Source organism: Ranitomeya imitator, chromosome 4 (assembly GCF_032444005.1).
Source record: "Ranitomeya imitator isolate aRanImi1 chromosome 4, aRanImi1.pri, whole genome shotgun sequence".
In the NCBI taxonomy this organism is placed as follows: domain Eukaryota; kingdom Metazoa; phylum Chordata; class Amphibia; order Anura; family Dendrobatidae; genus Ranitomeya; species Ranitomeya imitator.
In genome coordinates, this window is record NC_091285.1 from 1,190,171 (window position 1) to 1,216,430 (window position 26,260).

General features: G+C 44.4%; 1 protein-coding gene across 1 annotated transcript in view; it reads right to left on the reverse strand.

The window, feature by feature from the left end:
- Window positions 1–815: 815 nt before the first annotated feature.
- SLC15A5 (solute carrier family 15 member 5) overlaps window positions 816–26,260 on the reverse strand; it is a 107,014-nt gene continuing 81,569 nt past the window's right edge. Inside the window, exons 7-9 of the mRNA XM_069761855.1 lie at window positions 24,029–24,160; window positions 8,274–8,382; window positions 816–1,527 (exon numbers count right to left, since the gene is read on the reverse strand). Coding sequence (XP_069617956.1) covers window positions 1,380–1,527; window positions 8,274–8,382; window positions 24,029–24,160 — 389 coding nt within the window. The 3' untranslated portion in view covers window positions 816–1,379. The remainder of the gene's footprint in view (window positions 1,528–8,273; window positions 8,383–24,028; window positions 24,161–26,260) is intronic.

Sequence of the window (26,260 nt, forward strand, 5' to 3'; positions counted from 1 at the left end):
GGGGTTCATGATTGGCCCTTCTGACCCCCTTAGATTCTGGCTCATGGTCGTTCCCTCTGACCCTCTCGGCTTCTGAGTCATGGTCGGCCCCTCTAATTCTCTTGGCTTCATGATCGGCTCCTGTGAGCCCTCACCTTTGTAGGCATATTTGGACATTGAGACAATCTTGCTCACTGACTCATGATAGGCACAACATGACCCCCTCACCCTTCATTTCACGATTGACCCATGTGACACCTCATTATGTAGTTCATGCTTGGCTCCTATGACTCCTTCACCTTCTGCCTCAAAATCGTCTTCTTTGACCTCACCCCTTGATTCAGAATCAGTCCCTGTAACCTATTCACCATGCAGAAAAAAGGTATAATCAGCTCACCCTTTAGATGAATTTCCAGGAAATCTTGAGCACGCGAATGCGTCTCTGCCAGATGCCTAGAGATGCACATGTGGAAAAAAGGGGATCCAGGTCCAAGAGATAAAATCTCTTAACTTTAATAGTATTCATTTAAAATAGAAATAGGCTGTAAGACATCCGAATATCGGATATACCGGAAGGAGCGGGCCTGAGTAAACTGAGACTAAGAGCACTTGTGTGTTGGAAACGCGTACAGTTTACTCAGGCCCGCTCCTTCCGGTTATTAACGTTAAGAGATTTTATCTCTTGGAGCTGGATCCCTTTTTTCCACATGCGCAACCTATTCACCATCCATCTCACAATCCGCCCTTGTGACGTCTAACCCTCTGGCTAAGGATTGTCACCATATGACCCCCTCACCATGTAGCATATAGTTGCTCCCTTTGATCCTCTCACCCCTTGACTCACAATTAGCCCCTGGACCCATCACCTTCTGTCTATACAATAGGAATCCACAAACCCCAAGTCAGCTTCAGCTGATAGACCCATATGAGGCGACGTTTTGGGTTAAATCCCCAGGAGGGTGTACAATACACCAGAGGAGATTAGTCACTTATGATGGATTCTAAGCTTCTTTGGTCACAGCTCTGGCCTCCTAATTACATTGTGGCCATACTATATGGAATTATCCCATAAGTGGGGTCACATGTAGACATCATTATGAGAACAGCCCCTGAGCCCGACCCTTGACCCACTACCCTTGACCCACTGTCCAGCAGAGGAGGGCTCCATCCCTAGAATTACTGACACATCTACATGTCGCTGGCTTGGCAGTAATTGTCCTTACAAGGTCTTTGAAGGTACTGGGGCGTCTCCTAAGACCATTGAGTTGGTGGAAGTTTCAGTTATCTTCAATGTGACAGTAAATGGGACCTATGTCTCCAGTGGATCAGGTCCTCAGAACCCCCACCTGGTGGCCTCCATACTGTCCATTATTTCACAGTTTTACCCTGGAAGATGAATGCTATAATGTTGTCTCTATTGGGCCAAGTGATGATGGCCAGGCCAAAAAAGACTCGTAGAACTTGAGAGACTTCTCATGTAGCAGCAACTTTTCCTCCAGAGGACTGGGTCTGAAACCGTGTTCATTCTGATCTTTGAGGTCCAAGTATCTGCCATACAAAAAATTCATGAAAGTACCCCATCTCCTGGGTTCATGTGCTCCTCCCAAAACTCTTGTGTACATGTGCTCCCTCACTAATGCGCACATGTCCTCCTCCCGGGCTCATGCGCACATGTCCTCCTTCTGGGCCTTTGCACACATGCACTCTTTTCGGGCTCATGCATACTTTTGAGCTCAAGAGTACATGGACTCTTCTCAAGCATACATGCGCTCCTCTCAGGCCCATGCGTACATATATTCCTCTCGGGCTCCTTTGTACATGCACTCTTTTCTTGCTCTTCCGTATATGAGCTCCACTAGTGCTCATGTGTACACACACTCCTGTAGTGCTCATGCCTACATACACTCCATAATACTCATGCGTACATACACTCTAGTGCTCATGTGTACATACACGCCTCTAGTGCTCATGCGTACATACACTCCCTAGTGCTCAGACGTACATACAATCCCTAGTGCTCATGCTTACATAAACTTCCTAGTGCTCATGCACACACACTCCTCATGGTCTCATGTGTACATGTGCTCCTCCTATGCTCACGCATACTTGCACTCCTCCCTTGCTCATGTGTAAATGTGCTCCTTTAGTGCTCATGTGTACATACACTCCTCTAGTGCTCATGCATACACACACTCCCTAGTGCTCATGCACACACTCCTCTATAGCTCATGCGCAAATACCCTCATCTAGTGCTCATGTGTACATACACTCCCTAATGCTCATGCGTACATACATTCCTCTAGTGCTCATGTAAACATACACTCCCTAGTGCTCATGCGTACACACACTCCTCGCGGTCTCATACGTACATGTGCTCCTCCTATGCTCATGCATACTTACACTCCTCCCTTGCTCATATGTAAATGTGTTCCTCTAGTGCTCATGCTTACATACACTCCTGCCAGGCTCATGTGAACATGTGCTCCTCCAGTGCTCATGTATACACACACTCCCTAGTGCTCATGCGTACATACACTCCTCCAGTGCTCATGTGTACACACACTCCCTAGTGCTCATGCACACATACACTCCTCTAGTGCTCATGCGTACATACACTCTTCTAGTGCATACATTCCTCTAGTGCTCGTGCGTACACACAAACCTCGCAGTCTCATGCATACATGTGCTCCTCCTATGCTCATTCATATTTACACTCTTCCCTTGCTCATGTGTAAATGTTTCCCTAGTACTCATGTGTACATACACTCCTCTAGTGCTCATGCGTACACACACTCCTAGTGCCCATGCCAACATACACTTCCTAATGCTCATGTGTACACACTTTTTTTAGTGCTCATGCCTACATACACTCCTCTAGTGTTCATGCATACATACACTATAGTGTTCATGCAGGCATACACTCCTCTAGTGCTCATGCATACACACACTCCCTAGTGCTCATGCGTACACACAAACCGCGTGGTCACATGCGTACATGTCCTCCTCCTATGCTCATGCATACTTACACTCCTCCCTTGCTCATGTGTAAATGTGCTCCTCTAGTACTCATGTGCAAATGTGCTTCTTTAGTGCTCATGCGTACACACACTTCCTAATGCTTATGTGTACACATTTTTTAATGCTCATGCGTACATACACTCCTCTAGTGCTTGTAAATACACACACTCCCTAATGCTCATGCGTACATACATTCCTCTAGTGCTCATGCATACATACACTCCTCTAGTGTTCATGTGTGCATGCACTCCCTAATGCGCATGCATACATACATTCCTCTAGTGTTCATACGCACACACAAACTGTGCGGTCTCATACATACAAGTGCTCCTCCTATGCTCATGCATGCTTACACTCCTCCCTTGCTCATGTGTAAATATTCTCCTCAAGTGCTCATGCATACATACACTCTTCTAGTACTTATGCATACATACACTCTGGTGTTCATGTGCACACACACTCCTTGGGGTCTCATGCGTACATGTCCTCCTCCTATGCTCATGCATACTTACACTCCTCCCTTGCTCATGTGTAAATGTGCTCCTCTAGTACTCATGTGCAAATGTGCTTCTTTAGTGCTCATGCGTACACACACTTCCTAATGCTTATGTGTACACATTTTTTAGTGCTCATGCGTACATACACTCCTCTAGTGTTCATGCATACATACACTATAGTGCTCATGTGTACATTCACTCCTCTAGTGCTTGTGAATACACACACTCCCTAATGCTCATGCGTACATACACTCCTCTAGTGCTCATGCATACATACACGCCTCTAGTGTTCATGTGTGCATGCACTCCCTAATGCGCATGCATACATACATTCCTCTTCCTGCTTACACTCCTCCCTTGCTCATGTGTAAATATTCTCCTCTAGTGCTCATGCATACATACACTCTGGTGTTCATGTGCACACACACTCCTTGGGGTCTCATGCGTACATGTGCTCCGCCTATGCTCATGCATACTTACACTCCTCCCTTTATCATGTGTAAATGTGCTCCTCTGGTACTCATGTGTAAATGTGCTCCACTATACATACATTCTAGTGCTCATGCACACTCCCTAGTGCTCATATGTACATACACTCCTGCTAGACTCATGAGAACATGCGCTCTTCTAGTGCTCATGCGTACACACTCCCTAGTGCTTGTGCGCTCAGACACTCCGCGCAGTCTCATACGTACATGTGCTCCTCCTGTTAATGCATACTTACACTGCTCCTTTGCTCATGTGTAAATGTGCTTCTCTAGTGCTCATGCATACATGCACTCTAGCGCTCATGCACACTCCCTAGTACTCATGCGTACACACACTCCCTAGTACTCATACGTACATACACTCCTGCTAGGCTCATGCATACATGCACTCCTCCTAGTCATGAATAATGCTGTGGCCACCTAGACTCATGTCAAATTCTGTAGGAGTCTAGGACAGAGGAGGCAAATTCTATCAATGTATAGATGTGGACTCATTGGAGCCATCCATAGATTTGGTCCTCTGCATTCATAACTCTTTGGGGCCCCTAGGATTAAATAGGATCGTGTTGCACCAGAACCCAGGCTAGCCCTCCGTCAGGCGCAATAGATCTGACAGGCACACAGTAATTAGTTTCACTTCTCTCTCCTTGCCCACTTATCAGAAAAGCCCACCCCTCCTAGTTATCTCCTGACTCTCCAGGCTCTGTGAAACCTGATATCACAGTGACTCCGCAGACCTTCTAGTGAGCAGATATCAACACTTTGGCTTCTCAGGCACATTGCGCCTGATTTCAACACAAATTGAAAGGTTAGTATTTTCTTTTTTTATTCATCACGATTGTGTATTTAGCTTGTTTTATGAAGGATTAATGCTAAGTTAGTGTACATAAGTACTGTTTTCTTAGACAAAAGGAGGGTGGCTTCTAAGGCACCTTGCGCCCTAACACATACTCTTTCTCTCTTGCTTCAGATTTTCTGCTGCAATGGCCAGAAAACAGTATGATTCATCTAAACCCCTTCATTTAGAAGAAATGAAGATTTTTTTGTTAGAAGATGATGAGGAAGAACCAGCAGTAACTGAGCATTTAGAGGAATCTAGTGACATTTCATCTGAAGATGAGGTAGCAGAATGTAACACTGATTCTGGAACAGAGCAGGATGGTGATGACACTGATACAGAGGAAACAGACACAGATCTAGCTTATTATTTGGGCAAAGATAAAAATACAAAGTGGAACAAAAAGGCACCCAAGAACAAACAGCGCAGAGAATCCCACAATATTATTACACACCTTCCTGGAGTTATTGAAAGTGCTAGAAAAGCTAAAGGCCCCATCACACATAGCGACGCTGCAGCGATACCGACAACGATCCGGATCGCTGCAGCGTCGCTGTTTGGTCGCTGGAGAGCTGTCACACAGACAGCTCTCCAGCGACCAACGATCCCGAGGTCCCCGGTAACCAGGGTAAACATCGGGTAACTAAGCGCAGGGCCGCGCTTAGTAACCCGATGTTTACCCTGGTTACCATCGTTAAAGTAAAAAAAAACAACCGCTACATACTTACCTACCGCTGTCTGTCCTCGGCGCTCTGCTTCTCTGGTGTGAGCACAGCGGCCGGAAAGCAGAGCGGTGACGTCATCGCTCTGCTTTCCGGCTGACCGGCGCTCATAGCCAGACCAGAGAAGCAGAGCACCGGGGACAGACAGCGATAGGTAAGTATGTAGCGTTTGTTTTTTTACTTTTAGGATGGTAACCAGGGTAAACATCGGGTTACTAAGCGCGGCCCTGTGCTTAGTTACCCGATGTTTACCCTGGTTACCAGTGAAAACATCGCTGAATCGGCGTCACACACACCGATTCAGCGATGTCAGCGGGACCTCAACGATCAAAAAATGGCCCAGGCCATTCCGACACGACCAGCGATCTCACAGCAGGGGCCTGATCGCTGCTACGTGTCACACATAACGAGATCGCTACTGAGATCGCTGTTGCGTCACAAAACTTGTGACTCAGCAGCGATCTCGCTAGCGATCTCGCTATGTGTGACGGGGCCTTAAAACTGCAGTGGAATGTTGGAGTAATCGAATTACAGATAGCATGTTGGAAACTATTGTTCGGTTCACTAACCAGTATATTGACACAATCAAAGAGCAATTCTCCAGAGAGAGGGACATCAAAAACACTGATGTGATTGAACTCAAGGCATTTATTGGTTTGTTATACCTAGCTGGTGCTTTCAGAGCAAATAGGCAAAGTTTGGAGGAGCTGTGGGGGACAGACGGTGATGGCATCGAAAAATTCAGCCTTGTGATGAATCTGAAACGATTCAAAGTCCTGATCCGTTGCCTCCGTTTCGATGATCGAAGTACCCGGACAGAACGAAAAGGTTATGACCGGCTTGCACCAATTCGGGACATATTTCAACAATTTATTATGAATTGTCAAAAAAGCTATTGCCCGGGGCAAAACCTCACTATTGATGAGATGCTTCCAGGTTTCCGTGGAAGATGTGGTTTTCGGCAATATATACCATCGAAGCCAAACAAATATGGAATTAAAATTTTTGCCATGGTTGATGCAAGGATGATGTACAGTATGAACATGGAAGTTTATTGTGGAAGACAGCCACCAGGTCCTTTCAATGTGAGCAACAAGCCTAGTGATGTGGTAAAGAGAATTGCTGAGCCAATGTTTGGATCTGGTCGAAATATCACTGCTGACAACTGGTTTACTGACTTTGATCTGATTGATTTTTTAAAAACGAAAAAGCTGTCATATGTGGGAACTGTTAGAAAAAACAAAAGGCAGTTGCCGCCAGATTTTCTATATACAAAAGGCAAACAACAGTATAGCACTATGTTTGGGTTCAGTAATGGAAAGATTTTAGTTTCTTACATCCCACGCGAGAGGAAAAATGTGATTTTGGTCTCTTCATTACATAATGATTACACCATTGATCCAGAGGCTGGGGAGCTAAGGAAACCAGAAATCATAACTTTTTATAATTTGACCAAAAGCGGCGTTGACACTGCTGACCAAATGTGTGGCAATTTCAATGTAAGTCGAAATACCAAACGCTGGCCGATGGTAATCTTCTTTACAATGCTGAATGTGGGTGGCATCAACTCACAAGTAATTTACCTCGGTAATGAACTTAAACAAATGCGCAGAAGAATGTACCTAAAACAATTGGCTAATGAACTGGTGAGTGGAGAGCTAAGCCCAAGAAGTACAAAGACGGTTGGAATGCCCCTTGCCCTGCAACACCGGTTGAAGAGATATCGTCCCAAGGACGTTCCAGAACAAACACCGACTCTACCACCTTCTAAAAGACGCAGTTGTACTACCTGCTCATTTGTATCTGGTTTCAGAAGGCTTTCTAAATATGACTGCAAAATATGTAAAGAATCAATCTGCCTTTCCCATGCAACTTTCGTCTGCCAGCCTTGCTTTTCTAAGTGTACCTGTGCTGCTTCTGCTGCAATTGAAACCACTGAAGATGAGTAGAAAATAAGTAACATCTAAGTGCAATATCCTTTAAGTTTTTTTCCATAATTTTATATTTAAGCAATAGTTAAGTAAAGATAACTGGAGCCTATTTGGCGGTACTACCGAAAAGTGGTACTTTTAGTTTTAATAAGTTTATGGTTAATAAATGTTTTTTTTTTGCATCTGATTTGGTGTAATCTCTTTTAATACATTCCTATGAAGGTCACTGACTACTTCTATAGTCCTGAAATTGAAATATGTAGCTACTATAGGTGGTTTTCTGACCTGTGCTTGTCAGGCACATTGCGCCTGAACTGACGAGAATCTATATTGCGCCTGACGGAGGGCTAGGATCCCAACTGGACCTTCTGTGTATGTGAAGATTGGGAGCAGGATATGGTCCCCGGTGGTCACATCAGGTGACGCTTTATATCACAATATGGAGAAAACAGATAAAAAGGAAACCACCGGGCACTACGGTCTCCCTCCCAGAAATGCCCATGATACACACAAGGGTTGTCCATACTCATGGCTGCCGTCAATGTCGGTGGTGCTCTGTCCCTATAAAAGAAAGTCCCAAATGGTCGAAGAGAAGACGGCACTGACCACGGCATCAACAAACCATCTGTAGGCCTGAAGAAGACACCAAGCGGCCAAAGACGACAACTGCTGAGGCGAAAACTCTCACACCTGGGGTTTACTGTTCTCCCCGATGTGGTGATGGCCAACATCTGCACCTCAGACATGGAGGACACCAAGAGCAAGAGAAGAAGGGAGCAATGTCTGCTGAGGAGCATTACCTGGGAGACACCTGCCAGAAAGCCAAGGAATTCAGGAGCATCATGGAGGCCAAGAGGAAGAAGAAGCGCTCCAAGTGCCCGGAGGACAAGTCACCTGGAAACCAGTCTCCTGCGAAACATCAGAAAGATCAGAGGAGATGACATCACCGCTCCCCACATATCAGTTATATCATACAGCAGTGACATCACCGCTCCCCACATATCAGTTATATTATACACCGGTGACATCACCGCTCCCCACATATCAGTTATATTATACAGCAGTGACATCACCGCTCCCCAGATATCAGTTATATTATACAGCAGTGACATCACCGCTCCCCAGATATCAGTTATATTATACAGCAGTGACATCACCGCTCCCCACATATCAGTTATATTATACAGCAGTGACATCACCGCTCTCCAGATATCAGTTATATTATACAGCGGTGACATCACCGCTCCCCACATATCAGTTATATTATACAGCAGTGACATCACCGCTCTCCAGATATCAGTTATATTATACAGCAGTGACATCACCGCTCCCCACATATCAGTTATATTATACAGCAGTGACATCACCGCTCTCCAGATATCAGTTATATTATACAGCAGTGACATCACCGCTCCCCACATATCAGTTATATCATACAGCAGTGACATCACCGCTCCCCAGATATCAGTTATATTATACAGCAGTGACATCACCGCTCCCCACATATCAGTTATATTATACAGCAGTGACATCACCGCTCCCCACATATCAGTTATATCATACAGCAGTGACATCACCGCTCTCCAGATATCAGTTATATTATACAGCAGTGACATCACCGCTCTCCAGATATCAGTTATATTATACAGCGGTGACATCACCGCTCCCCAGATATCAGTTATATTATACAGCAGTGACATCACCGCTCCCCACATATCAGTTATATCATACAGCAGTGACATCACCGCTCCCCAGATATCAGTTATATCATACAGCAGTGACATCACCGCTCCCCACATATCAGTTATATTATACAGCAGTGACATCACCGCTCCCCACATATCAGTTATATCATACAGCGGTGACATCACCGCTCTCCAGATATCAGTTATATTATACAGCAGTGACATCACCGCTCCCCAGATATCAGTTATATTATACAGCAGTGACATCACCGCTCCCCACATATCAGTTATATTATACAGCAGTGACATCACCGCTCTCCAGATATCAGTTATATTATACAGCGGTGACATCACCGCTCCCCAGATATCAGTTATATCATACAGCAGTGACATCACCGCTCCCCAGATATCAGTTATATTATACAGCAGTGACATCTCCGCTCCCCAGATATCAGTTATATCATACAGCAGTGACATCACCGCTCCCCACATATCAGTTATATCATACAGCAGTGACATCAGCGCTCCCCACATATCAGTTATATCATACAGCAGTGACATCACCGCTCTCCAGATATCAGTTATATTATACAGCAGTGACATCACCGCTCCCCAGATATCAGTTATATTATACAGCGGTGACATCACCGCTCCCCAGATATCAGTTATATTATACAGCAGTGACATCACCGCTCCCCAGATATCAGTTATATCATACAGCAGTGACATCACCGCTCCCCAGATATCAGTTATATCATACAGCAGTGACATCACCGCTCCCCAGATATCAGTTATATTATACAGCGGTGACATCACCGCTCCCCAGATATCAGTTATATCATACAGCAGTGACATCACCGCTCCCCAGATATCAGTTATATTATACAGCAGTGACATCTCCGCTCCCCAGATATCAGTTATATTATACAGCAGTGACATCACCGCTCCCCAGATATCAGTTATATCATACAGCAGTGACATCACCGCTCCCCACATATCAGTTATATCATACAGCAGTGACATCACCGCTCTCCACATATTAGTTATATCATACAGCAGTGACATCACTGCTCCCCAGATATCAGTTATATTATACAGCAGTGACATCACCGCTCTCCACATATCAGTTATATCATACAGCAGTGACATCACCGCTCTCCACATATCAGTTATATCATACAGCAGTGACATCACCGCTCTCCACATATCAGTTATATCATACAGCAGTGACATCACCGCTCTCCACATATCCGTTATATTATACAGCAGTGACATCACCGCTCCCCAGATATCAGTTATATCATACAGCAGTGACATCACCGCTCCCCACATATCAGTTATATCATACAGCAGTGACATCACCGCTCTCCACATATCAGTTATATCATACAGCAGTGACATCACCGCTCTCCACATATCCGTTATATTATACAGCAGTGACATCACCGCTCCCCAGATATCAGTTATATTATACAGCAGTGACATCACCGCTCTCCAGATATCAGTTATATTATACAGCAGTGACATCACCGCTCTCCACATATCCGTTATATCATACAGCAGTGACATCACCACTCCCCAGATATCAGTTATATCATACAGCAGTGACATCACCGCTCCCCAGATATCAGTTATATTATACAGCAGTGACATCACCGCTCCCCAGATATCAGTTATATTATACAGCAGTGACATCTCCGCTCCCCAGATATCAGTTATATTATACAGCAGTGACATCACCGCTCCCCACATATCCGATATATATCATACAGCAGTGACATCACCGCTCCCCACATATCAGTTATATCATACAGCAGTGACATCACCGCTCCCCAGATATCAGTTATATTATACAGCAGTGACATCACCGCTCCCCAGATATCAGTTATATTATACAGCAGTGACATCACCGCTCCCCAGATATCAGTTATATCATACAGCAGTGACATCACCGCTCCCCACATATCAGTTATATCATACAGCAGTGACATCACCGCTCCCCAGATATCAGTTATATCATACAGCAGTGACATCACCGCTCCCCACATATCAGTTATATCATACAGCAGTGACATCACCGCTCCCCACATATCAGTTATATTATACAGCAGTGACATCACCGCTCCCCAGATATCAGTTATATTATACAGCAGTGACATCACCGCTCCCCAGATATCAGTTATATTATACAGCAGTGACATCACCGCTCCCCAGATATCAGTTATATTATACAGCAGTGACATCACCGCTCCCCAGATATCAGTTATATTATACAGCAGTGACATCACCGCTCTCCAGATATCAGTTATATTATACAGCAGTGACATCACCGCTCCCCAGATATCAGTTATATTATACAGCAGTGACATCACCGCTCCCCAGATATCAGTTATATTATACAGCAGTGACATCACCGCTCCCCAGATATCAGTTATATTATACAGCAGTGACATCACCGCTCCCCAGATATCAGTTATATTATACAGCAGTGACATCACCGCTCCCCACATATCCGTTATATTATACAGCAGTGACATCACCACTCTCCAGATATCAGTTATATTATACAGCAGTGACATCACCACTCTCCAGATATCAGTTATATTATACAGCAGTGACATCACCACTCCCCAGATATCAGTTATATTATACAGCAGTGACATCATCGCTCCCCACATATCCGTTATATTATACAGCAGTGACATCACCGCTCCCCAGATATCAGTTATATTATACAGCAGTGACATCACCGCTCCCCAGATATCAGTTATATTATACAGCAGTGACATCACCGCTCCCCAGATATCAGTTATATTATACAGCGGTGACATCACCGCTCTCCAGATATCAGTTATATTATACAGCAGTGACATCACCGCTCCCCAGATATCAGTTATATTATACAGCAGTGACATCACCGCTCCCCAGATATCAGTTATATTATACAGCAGTGACATGACCGCTCCCCAGATATCAGTTATATTATACAGCGGTGACATCACCGCTCTCCAGATATCAGTTATATTATACAGCGGTGACATCATCGCTCCCCAGATATCAGTTATATTATACAGTAGTGACATCACCGCTCTCCAGATATCAGTTATATCATACAGCAGTGACATCACCGCTCCCCAGATATCAGTTATATTATACAGCAGTGACATCACCGCTCTCCAGATATCAGTTATATTATACAGCAGTGACATCACCGCTCCCCAGATATCAGTTATATTATACAGTAGTGACATCACCGCTCTCCAGATATCAGTTATATCATACAGCAGTGACATCACCGCTCTCCAGATATCAGTTATATTATACAGCGGTGACATCACCGCTCCCCAGATATCCCTTATATTATACAGCGGTGACATCACCGCTCTCCAGATATCAGTTATATTATACAGCAGTGACATCACCGCTCCCCAGATATCAGTTATATTATACAGCGGTGACATCACCGCTCTCCAGATATCAGTTATATTATACAGCGGTGACATCACCGCTCCCCAGATATCAGTTATATTATACAGTAGTGACATCACCGCTCTCCAGATATCAGTTATATCATACAGCAGTGACATCACCGCTCTCCAGATATCAGTTATATTATACAGCGGTGACATCACCGCTCCCCAGATATCAGTTATATTATACAGCGGTGACATCACCGCTCCCCAGATATCCCTTATATTATACAGCGGTGACATCACCGCTCTCCAGATATCAGTTATATTATACAGCAGTGACATCACCGCTCCCCAGATATCAGTTATATTATACAGCAGTGACATCACCGCTCTCCAGATATCAGTTATATTATACAGCAGTGACATCACCGCTCTCCAGATATCAGTTATATTATACAGCGGTGACATCACCGCTCCCCAGATATCAGTTATATTATACAGCAGTGACATCACCGCTCCCCAGATATCAGTTATATTATACAGCGGTGACATCACCGCTCTCCAGATATCAGTTATATTATACAGCAGTGACATCACCGCTCTCCAGATATCAGTTATATTATACAGCAGTGACATCACCGCTCCCCACATATCAGTTATATTATACAGCGGTGACATCACCGCTCCCCAGATATCAGTTATATTATACAGCGGTGACATCACCGCTCCCCACATATCAGTTATATTATACAGCAGTGACATCACCGCTCCCCAGATATCAGTTATATTATACAGCAGTGACATCACCGCTACCCAGATCTCAGTTATATTATACAGCAGTGACATCACCGCTCCCCAGATATCAGTTATATTATACAGCAGTGACATCACCGCTCTCCAGATATCAGTTATATTATACAGCAGTGACATCACCACTCCCCAGATATCAGTTATATCATACAGCAGTGACATCACCGATCTCCAGATATCAGTTATATCATACAGCAGTGACATCACCGCTCCCCAGATATCCCTTATATTATACAGCGGTGACATCACCGCTCTCCAGATATCAGTTATATTATACAGCAGTGACATCACCGCTCCCCAGATATCAGTTATATTATACAGCAGTGACATCACCGCTCCCCAGATCTCAGTTATATTATACAGCAGTGACATCACCGCTCCCCAGATATCAGTTATATTATACAGTAGTGACATCACCGCTCTCCAGATATCAGTTATATCATACAGCAGTGACATCACCGCTCCCCAGATATCAGTTATATTATACAGCAGTGACATCACCGCTCTCCAGATATCAGTTATATTATACAGCAGTGACATCACCACTCCCCAGATATCAGTTATATTATACAGCAGTGACATCACCGCTCCCCACATATCAGTTATATCATACAGCAGTGACATCACCGCTCCCCAGATATCAGTTATATTATACAGCAGTGACATCACCGCTCCCCAGATATCAGTTATATTATACAGCGGTGACATCACCGCTCCCCACATATCCGTTATATTATACAGCAGTGACATCACCGCTCTCCAGATATCAGTTATATTATACAGCAGTGACATCACCGCTCCCCAGATATCAGTTATATTATACAGCAGTGACATCACCGCTCCCCAGATATCAGTTATATTATACAGCAGTGACATCACCGCTCCCCACATATCAGTTATATTATACAGCGGTGACATCACCGCTCCCCAGATATCAGTTATATTATACAGCAGTGACATCACCGCTCCCCACATATCAGTTATATTATACAGCGGTGACATCACCGCTCCCCAGATATCAGTTATATTATACAGCAGTGACATCAATGCTCCCCACATATCAGTTATATCATACAGTGGTGACATCACCACTCCCCACATATCCGTTATATCATACAGCAGTGACATCACCGCTCCCCACATATCAGTTATATCATACAGCAGTGACATCAATGCTCCCCACATATCAGTTATATCATACAGCAGTGACATCACCGCTCCCCACATATCAGTTATATCATACAGCAGTGACATCACCGCTCCCCAGATATCAGTTATATTATACAGCAGTGACATCACCGCTCCCCACATATCCGTTATATTATACAGCAGTGACATCACCGCTCCCCACATATCCGTTATATCATACAGCAGTGACATCACCGCTCCCCACATATCAGTTATATCATACAGCAGTGACATCACCGCTCCCCAGATATTAGTTATATCATACAGCAGTGACATCACAGCTCCCCACATATCAGTTATATCATACAGTGGTGACATCACCGCTCCCCACATATCAGTTATATTATACAGCAGTGACATCACCGCTCCCCACATATCAGTTATGTTATACAGCAGTGACATCACCGCTCCCCACATATCAGTTATATCATACAGCAGTGACATCACAGCTCCCCACATATCAGTTATATCATACAGCAGTGACATCACAGCTCCCCACATATCAGTTATATTATACAGCAGTGACATCACCGCTCCCCACATATCAGTTATATCATACAGCAGTGACATCACCGCTCCCCAGATATTAGTTATATCATACAGCAGTGACATCACAGCTCCCCACATATCCGTTATATCATACAGCAGTGACATCAATGCTCCCCACATATCAGTTATATCATACAGCAGTGACATCACAGCTCCCCACATATCAGTTATATTATACAGCAGTGACATCACCGCTCCCCACATATCAGTTATATTATACAGCAGTGACATCAATGCTCCCCACATATCAGTTATATCATACAGCAGTGACATCAATGCTCCCCACATATCAGTTATATCATACAGCAGTGACATCACAGCTCCCCACATATCAGTTATATTATACAGCAGTGACATCACCGCTCCCCACATATCAGTTATATTATACAGCAGTGACATCACCGCTCCCCAGATATCAGTTATATTATACAGCAGTGACATCACCGCTCTCCACATATCAGTTATATTATACAGCAGTGATATCACCGCTCTCCAGATATCCGTTATATCATACAGCAGTGACATCACCGCTCCCCACATATCAGTTATATTATACAGCAGTGACATCAATGCTCCCCACATATCAGTTATATCATACAGCAGTGACATCAATGCTCCCCACATATCAGTTATATCATACAGCAGTGACATCACAGCTCCCCACATATCAGTTATATCATACAGCAGTGACATCAATGCTCCCCACATATCAGTTATATTATACAGCAGTGACATCACCGCTCCCCACATATCCGTTATATCATACAGCAGTGACATCACCGCTCCCCACATATCCGTTATATCATACAGCAGTGACATCACCGCTCCCCACATATCAGTTATATTATACAGCAGTGACATCACCGCTCCCCACATATCAGTTATATTATACAGCAGTGACATCACCGCTCCCCACATATCCGTTATATCATACAGCAGTGACATCACCGCTCCCCACATATCCGTTATATTATACAGCAGTGACATCACCGCTCCCCACATATCCGTTATATTATACAGCAGTGACATCACCGCTCCCCACATATCAGTTATATTATACAGCAGTGACATCACCGCTCCCCAGATATCAGTTATATTATACAGTGGTGACATCACCACTCCCCACATATCAGTTATATTATACAGCAGTGACATCACCGCTCCCCAGATATCAGTTATATTATACAGTGGTGACATCACCACTCCCCACATATCCGTTATATCATACAGCAGTGACATCACCACTCCCCAGATATCAGTTATATCATACAGCAGTGACATCACCGCTCCCCAGATATCAGTTATATTATACAGCAGTGACATCACCGCTCCCCAGATATCAGTTATATTATACAGCAGTGACATCTCCGCTCCCCAGATATCAGTTATATTATACAGCAGTGACATCACCGCTCCCCACATATCCGATATATATCATACAGCAGTGACATCACCGCTCCCCACATATCAGTTATATCATACAGCAGTGACATCACCGCTCCCCACATATCAGTTATATTATACAGCAGTGACATCACCGCTCTCCAGATATCAGTTATATCATACAGCAGTGACATCACCGCTCCCCACATATCAGTTATATCATACAGCAGTGACATCACCGCTCCCCACATATCAGTTATATTATACAGCAGTGACATCACCGCTCCCCACATATCAGTTATATCATACAGCAGTGACATCACCGCTCCCCAGATATCAGTTATATCATACAGCAGTGACATCACCGCTCCCCACATATCAGTTATATCATACAGCAGTGACATCACCGCTCCCCACATATCAGTTATATTATACAGCAGTGACATCACCGCTCTCCAGATATCAGTTATATTATACAGCAGTGACATCACCGCTCCCCAGATATCAGTTATATTATACAGCAGTGACATCACCGCTCCCCAGATATCAGTTATATTATACAGCAGTGACATCACCGCTCCCCAGATATCAGTTATATTATACAGCGGTGACATCACCGCTCTCCAGATATCAGTTATATTATACAGCAGTGACATGACCGCTCCCCAGATATCAGTTATATTATACAGCGGTGACATCACCGCTCTCCAGATATCAGTTATATTATACAGCGGTGACATCACCGCTCCCCAGATATCAGTTATATTATACAGTAGTGACATCACCGCTCTCCAGATATCAGTTATATCATACAGCAGTGACATCACCGCTCCCCAGATATCAGTTATATTATACAGCAGTGACATCACCGCTCTCCAGATATCAGTTATATTATACAGCGGTGACATCACCGCTCCCCAGATATCAGTTATATTATACAGTAGTGACATCACCGCTCTCCAGATATCAGTTATATCATACAGCAGTGACATCACCGCTCTCCAGATATCAGTTATATTATACAGCGGTGACATCACCGCTCCCCAGATATCCCTTATATTATACAGCGGTGACATCACCGCTCTCCAGATATCAGTTATATTATACAGCAGTGACATCACCGCTCCCCAGATATCAGTTATATTATACAGCGGTGACATCACCGCTCTCCAGATATCAGTTATATTATACAGCGGTGACATCACCGCTCTCCAGATATCAGTTATATCATACAGCAGTGACATCACCGCTCTCCAGATATCAGTTATATTATACAGCGGTGACATCACCGCTCCCCAGATATCCCTTATATTATACAGCGGTGACATCACCGCTCTCCAGATATCAGTTATATTATACAGCAGTGACATCACCGCTCCCCAGATATCAGTTATATTATACAGCAGTGACATCACCGCTCCCCAGATCTCAGTTATATTATACAGCAGTGACATCACCGCTCTCCAGATATCAGTTATATTATACAGCAGTGACATCACCACTCCCCAGATATCAGTTATATCATACAGCAGTGACATCACCGATCTCCAGATATCAGTTATATCATACAGCAGTGACATCACCGCTCCCCAGATATCCCTTATATTATACAGCGGTGACATCACCGCTCTCCAGATATCAGTTATATTATACAGCAGTGACATCACCGCTCCCCAGATATCAGTTATATTATACAGCAGTGACATCACCGCTCCCCAGATCTCAGTTATATTATACAGCAGTGACATCACCGCTCCCCAGATATCAGTTATATTATACAGCAGTGACATCACCGCTCTCCAGATATCAGTTATATTATACAGCAGTGACATCACCACTCCCCAGATATCAGTTATATTATACAGCAGTGACATCACCGCTCCCCACATATCAGTTATATCATACAGCAGTGACATCACCACTCCCCAGATATCAGTTATATTATACAGCAGTGACATCACCGCTCCCCAGATATCAGTTATATTATACAGCAGTGACATCACCGCTCCCCAGATATCAGTTATATTATACAGCAGTGACATCACCGCTCCCCACATATCAGTTATATTATACAGCAGTGACATCACCGCTCCCCAGATATCAGTTATATTATACAGCAGTGACATCACCGCTCCCCAGATATCAGTTATATTATACAGCAGTGACATCACCGCTCCCCACATATCAGTTATATCATACAGCAGTGACATCACCACTCCCCAGATATCAGTTATATTATACAGCAGTGACATCACCGCTCCCCAGATATCAGTTATATTATACAGCAGTGACATCACCACTCCCCAGATATCAGTTATATCATACAGCAGTGACATCACCGATCTCCAGATATCAGTTATATCATACAGCAGTGACATCACCGCTCCCCAGATATCCCTTATATTATACAGCGGTGACATCACCGCTCTCCAGATATCAGTTATATTATACAGCAGTGACATCACCGCTCCCCAGATATCAGTTATATTATACAGCAGTGACATCACCGCTCCCCAGATCTCAGTTATATTATACAGCGGTGACATCACCGCTCCCCAGATATCAGTTATATTATACAGCAGTGACATCACCGCTCCCCAGATATCAGTTATATTATACAGCAGTGACATCACCGCTCCCCAGATATCAGTTATATTATACAGCAGTGACATCACCGCTCCCCACATATCAGTTATATCATACAGCAGTGACATCACCACTCCCCAGATATCAGTTATATTATACAGCAGTGACATCACCGCTCCCCAGATATCAGTTATATTATACAGCAGTGACATCACCACTCCCCAGATATCAGTTATATCATACAGCAGTGACATCACCGATCTCCAGATATCAGTTATATCATACAGCAGTGACATCACCGCTCCCCAGATATCCCTTATATTATACAGCGGTGACATCACCGCTCTCCAGATATCAGTTATATTATACAGCAGTGACATCACCGCTCCCCAGATATCAGTTATATTATACAGCAGTGACATCACCGCTCCCCAGATCTCAGTTATATTATACAGCGGTGACATCACCGCTCCCCAGATATCAGTTATATCGTACAGCAGTGACATCACCGCTCCCCAGATATCAGTTATATTATACAGCAGTGACATCACCGCTCTCCAGATATCAGTTATATTATACAGCAGTGACATCACCACTCCCCAGATATCAGTTATATTATACAGCAGTGACATCACCGCTCCCCACATATCAGTTATATCATACAGCAGTGACATCACCACTCCCCAGATATCAGTTATATTATACAGCAGTGACATCACCGCTCCCCAGATATCAGTTATATTATACAGCAGTGACATCACCGCTCCCCAGATATCAGTTATATTATACAGCAGTGACATCACCGCTCCCCAGATATCCGTTATATCATACAGCAGTGACATCACCGCTCCCCAGATATCAGTTATATTATACAGCAGTGACATCACCGCTCCCCACATATCAGTTATATCATACAGCAGTGACATCACCACTCCCCAGATATCAGTTATATTATACAGCAGTGACATCACCGCTCCCCAGATATCAGTTATATTATACAGCAGTGACATCACCGCTCCCCAGATATCAGTTATATTATACAGCAGTGACATCACCGCTCCCCAGATATCAGTTATATTATACAGCAGTGACATCACCGCTCTCCAGATATCAGTTATATTATACAGCAGTGACATCACCACTCCCCAGATATCAGTTATATCATACAGCAGTGACATCACCGATCTCCAGATATCAGTTATATCATACAGCAGTGACATCACCGCTCCCCAGATATCAGTTATATCATACAGCAGTGACATCACCGCTCCCCAGATATCAGTTATATTATACAGCAGTGACATCACCGCTCCCCAGATATCAGTTATATTATACAGCAGTGACATCACCGCCCTCCAGATATCAGTTATATTATACAGCAGTGACATCACCGCTCCCCAGATATCAGTTATATTATACAGCAGTGACATCACCGCTCCCCAGATATCAGTTATATTATACAGCGGTGACATCACCGCTCCCCAGATATCAGTTATATTATACAGCAGTGACATCACCGCTCCCCAGATATCAGTTATATTATACAGCAGTGACATCACCGCTCCCCACATATCAGTTATATTATACAGCAGTGACATCACCACTCCCCACATATCCGTTATATCATACAGCAGTGACATCACCGCTCCCCACATATCAGTTATATCATACAGCAGTGACATCAATGCTCCCCACATATCAGTTATATCATACAGCAGTGACATCACCGCTCCCCACATATCAGTTATATCATACAGCAGTGACATCACCGCTCCCCACATATCCGTTATATTATACAGCAGTGACATCACCGCTCCCCACATATCAGTTATATCATACAGCAGTGACATCACCGCTCCCCAGATATTAGTTATATCATACAGCAGTGACATCACAGCTCCCCACATATCCGTTATATCATACAGCAGTGACATCAATGCTCCCCACATATCAGTTATATCATACAGCAGTGACATCACAGCTCCCCACATATCAGTTATATTATACAGCAGTGACATCACCGCTCCCCACATATCAGTTATATTATACAGCAGTGACATCAATGCTCCCCACATATCAGTTATATCATACAGCAGTGACATCACAGCTCCCCACATATCAGTTATATCATACAGTGGTGACATCACCGCTCCACACATATCAGTTATATTATACAGCAGTGACATCACCGCTCCCCACATATCCGTTATATCATACAGCAGTGACATCACCGCTCCCCACATATCAGTTATATTATACAGCAGTGACATCACCGCTCCCCACATATCAGTTATATTATACAGCAGTGACATCACCGCTCCCCACATATCCGTTATATCATACAGCAGTGACATCACCGCTCCCCACATATCCGTTATATTATACAGCAGTGACATCACCGCTCCCCACATATCCGTTATATTATACAGCAGTGACATCACCGCTCCCCACATATCAGTTATATTATACAGCAGTGACATCACCGCTCCCCAGATATCAGTTATATTATACAGTGGTGACATCACCACTCCCCACATATCAGTTATATCATACAGCAGTGACATCACCGCTCCCCAGATATCAGTTATATCATACAGCAGTGACATCAGCGCTCCCCACATATCCGTTATATTATACAGCAGTGACATCACCGCTCCCCACATATCAGTTATATTATACAGCAGTGACATCACCGCTCCCCAGATATCAGTTATATTATACAGTGGTGACATCACCGCTCCCCACATATCAGTTATATCATACAGCAGTGACATCACCGCTCTCCAGATATCAGTTATATCATACAGCAGTGACATCAGCGCTCCCCACATATCAGTTATATCATACAGCAGTGACATCACCGCTCCCCAGATATCAGTTATATCATACAGCAGTGACATCAGCGCTCCCCACATATCAGTTATATCATACAGCAGTGACATCACCGCTCCCCAGATATCAGTTATATTATACAGCAGTGACATCACCGCTCCCCAGATATCAGTTATATTATACAGCAGTGACATCACCGCTCCCCAGATATCAGTTATATTATACAGCAGTGACATCAATGCTCCCCACATATCAGTTATATCATACAGCAGTGATATCAATGCTCCCCACATATCAGTTATATCATACAGCAGTGACATCACCGCTCCCCAGATATCAGTTATATTATACAGCAGTGACATCACCGCTCCCCACATATCAGTTATATTATACAGCAGTGACATCACCGCTCTCCAGATATCAGTTATATTATACAGCAGTGACATCACCGCTCCCCAGATATCAGTTATATTATACAGCAGTGACATCACCGCTCCCCAGATATCAGTTATATTATACAGCAGTGACATCACCGCTCCCCAGATATCAGTTATATCATACAGCAGTGACATCACCGCTCCCCAGATATCAGTTATATCATACAGCAGTGACATCACCGCTCCCCAGATATCAGTTATATTATACAGCAGTGACATCACCGCTCCCCAGATATCAGTTATATTATACAGCAGTGACATCACCGCTCCCCAGATATCAGTTATATTATACAGCAGTGACATCAGCGCTCCCCACATATCAGTTATATCATACAGCAGTGACATCACCGCTCTCCAGATATCAGTTATATTATACAGCGGTGACATCACCGTTCTCCATATATCAGTTATATCATACAGCAGTGACATCACCGCTCCCCAGATATCAGTTATATCATACAGCAGTGACATCACCGCTCCCCACATATCAGTTATATTATACAGCAGTGACATCACCGCTCCCCACATATCAGTTATATTATACAGCAGTGACATCACCGCTCCCCAGATATCAGTTATATTATACAGCAGTGACATCACCGCTCCCCAGATATCAGTTATATTATACAGCAGTGACATCACCGCTCCCCAGATATCAGTTATATCATACAGCAGTGACATCACCGCTCTCCAGATATCAGTTATATTATACAGCGGTGACATCACCGTTCTCCATATATCAGTTATATTATACAGCAGTGACATCACCGCTCCCCAGATATCAGTTATATTATACAGCAGTGACATCACCGCTCCCCAGATATCAGTTATATTATACAGCAGTGACATCACCGCTCCCCAGATATCAGTTATATCATACAGCAGTGACATCACCGCTCCCCAGATATCAGTTATATTATACAGCAGTGACATCACCGCTCCCCACATATCAGTTATATTATACAGCAGTGACATCACCGCTCTCCAGATATCAGTTATATCATACAGCAGTGACATCAATGCTCCCCACATATCAGTTATATCATACAGCAGTGACATCACCGCTCCCCAGATATCAGTTATATTATACAGCAGTGACATCACCGCTCCCCACATATCAGTTATATTATACAGCAGTGACATCACCGCTCCCCAGATATCAGTTATATCATACAGCAGTGACATCAATGCTCCCCACATATCAGTTATATCATACAGCAGTGACATCACCGCTCCCCAGATATCAGTTATATTATACAGCAGTGACATCACCGCTCCCCACATATCAGTTATATCATACAGCAGTGACATCACCGCTCCCCAGATATCAGTTATATCATACAGCAGTGACATCACCGCTCTCCAGATATCAGTTATATCATACAGCAGTGACATCACCGCTCTCCAGATATCAGTTATATTATACAGCAGTGACATCACCGCTCCCCAGATATCAGTTATATTATACAGCAGTGACATCACCGCTCCCCACATATCAGTTATATCATACAGCAGTGACATCACCGCTCCCCACATATCAGTTATATCATACAGCAGTGACATCACCGCTCCCCAGATATCCGTTATATCATACAGCAGTGACATCACCGCTCCCCACATATCAGTTATATCATACAGCGGTGACATTTGCCGCTTAGTTCTGGATACAAACCTTCCGATGCTGAGAATGTAACCTGAATGAGTAAAGCTCCTAAGAAGCAGCCGATTGTCTGGAATAGCGTCATCACTGCCATACAGAGACCTCGGATCCGGCTGGGAGCCAGGCAGAATGTAATGAAAGAACCTGCGGATAGTGAAGTTGTGGTCAATGACCCCATGCACATCTCATTCTCACCAATCTTTTTGTTTGCTCTATTGCCCCGCCCACAAGGAGCCGCACTCATTTCTGATAACTGTGTATCATGTTTCAGGGACTTGATCTGTCTGACCTGAGTGTTGCTGCGCTGGACTGAAGCTGCCGCTGCCGCTGGTGCTGATCTCATTATTTGCCAAAACAGAAGGACACCCGACTCCGTGAGTAAACTAATAATGGTATGTAGTGCTGTAAAAAGTGTCCTAATGTCAGTACAGCACCAACAAAGAGGCGACCCAAAACATTACACGCCAGTTACTTATCTCCAATCTGCACACTTCAGCTCGACATGTTTCCCCCGACTCATGGAAGCTTCCTCAGGAGTATTAGTGGGGTCCCATCTGAGGTCAGCAGCCCTGCTAGAATCCCACTAAGGACGGCGTGTGTCCCACCACAATGCGCATGACGAATATGGTAAAGAAACAGAAATAATACAGCACGGCATTAGCATACGCGCCTTACCATTAGAAGAGCCCAGACCGGCAGATCCCACCATGGGACACACAGGGGGCTGCTCCTCCAATACTGAGGCTCATACACCCACAAGGACAGCGCTGGGTGGAGGAAATGGGACGCCATGCTAACAGTAATGGGGTGGGAGCAGAAGACACAGCTGAATTATTTCATAAGAAACTAATAAGACACTGAAGCTTTGCAATTGTAGAACGCCTGACAGTGCAGTGTGTGACTCTACAGGCCACGTGTGACCACCACCTCCTGTCCAGGGACCCAGAACCAGACATGATGAGGACCCCTGGATATTACTACAGCCAGGATGGCATTAAAGAGCTTGGAAGGAGCTGGATGCAGTCTTAGGAGACCTCTGGGTGTTACACGCGTCTCCCTGGATATCGGCAGCTTTGCAGCTCTACTTTTACGGCAAATTTATTTGTTTCAAGTCTAATTTTTTACTTGAAGCAAACCCCTCCTAAAATAATTCACTTATGTAAATCCCCTACCCTGTGGCTCTTCCCTTCACTTATTTATGTCCCTCCTATATTTTATGGCCTCTGTCCTCTGTTTATTTGCCCTCCCCTCAACCCTTCCCTATGTGGCTCCAATTTTACCTGTATCTACTCCTCATTTTCATGTGGCTCCTCCTCCTTCCTGTGCGGCTTCTCCTTTCTGTGAGGCTCCTCCTTCTTCCTGTGTAACTCCTCCTCTCTTTCCTGTCTCCTCCTCCTTCCTGTGGCTCTACCTCCTCTTTCTTATGCCTTTGTCCTTTCTTGTGTAGCTACTCCTCCTCTCTGTGGGTCCTCGTATCTCCGGTGGCCCTTCTTCCTTCCTGTATCTCCTCCTCCATCCTGAGTAGCTCCTCCTCCATATTTCTATGTCTCCCCTTTTCTCATGTGGCTCCTCCTCCTTGTAGCTCCTCTTTCCTGTGTGGCTTCTCTTCCTTGCTGTGTCGCCTCCTCTTTCCTCAGTGGCTCCCCCTACGTCCTGTGTGGCTAATTCTTCTTCCTGAGTGGCTATCCCTCCTTACTGCTGTTGCTCCTTCTTCCTCCTCCTCCTCCTCCTTACTCAGTGGCTTCCCCACCTTCCTGTGTGTTTCCTTCTCCATATTCTTGTTGCTTCTCCCTCTTCCTTTCTCCTCCACCCTGTGGCTCCTCCTTTTCCCTGTAGTTGCAGCTCTGTTTTCCTATGTCTCTTCCTCATTCCCGTTTCTTCCTCATTCCTGTTTCCTCCTCCTTACTGTGGCTCTTCCTTCTTCCTGTGTGACTCATCCTTTGTATTTCTCTGTCTCCTCTTTTTTCCTGTCTCCTTCCTCTCCCTGTGACTTCTCCTCCTTCTTGTATGGATCTTATTCCTCCTTCTTGTATCTCGTCCTCTTTCCAACATTGTTCTGGGTCTCCTCCTTCCTGTTGTAGCACTTGCAGTGACAGCATGGTGTGTGGAGACTGCTGTAGCTGGGAATAAGCAAACATTCACAGCAGCAGACTATAATGCTTCTTTTCTGCATTTCCCTGCACTACAACTCTCAGCAGTCTATGCTCCTCCTTATATCTCCTTGTAGATTGTCAGTCCTCGCGG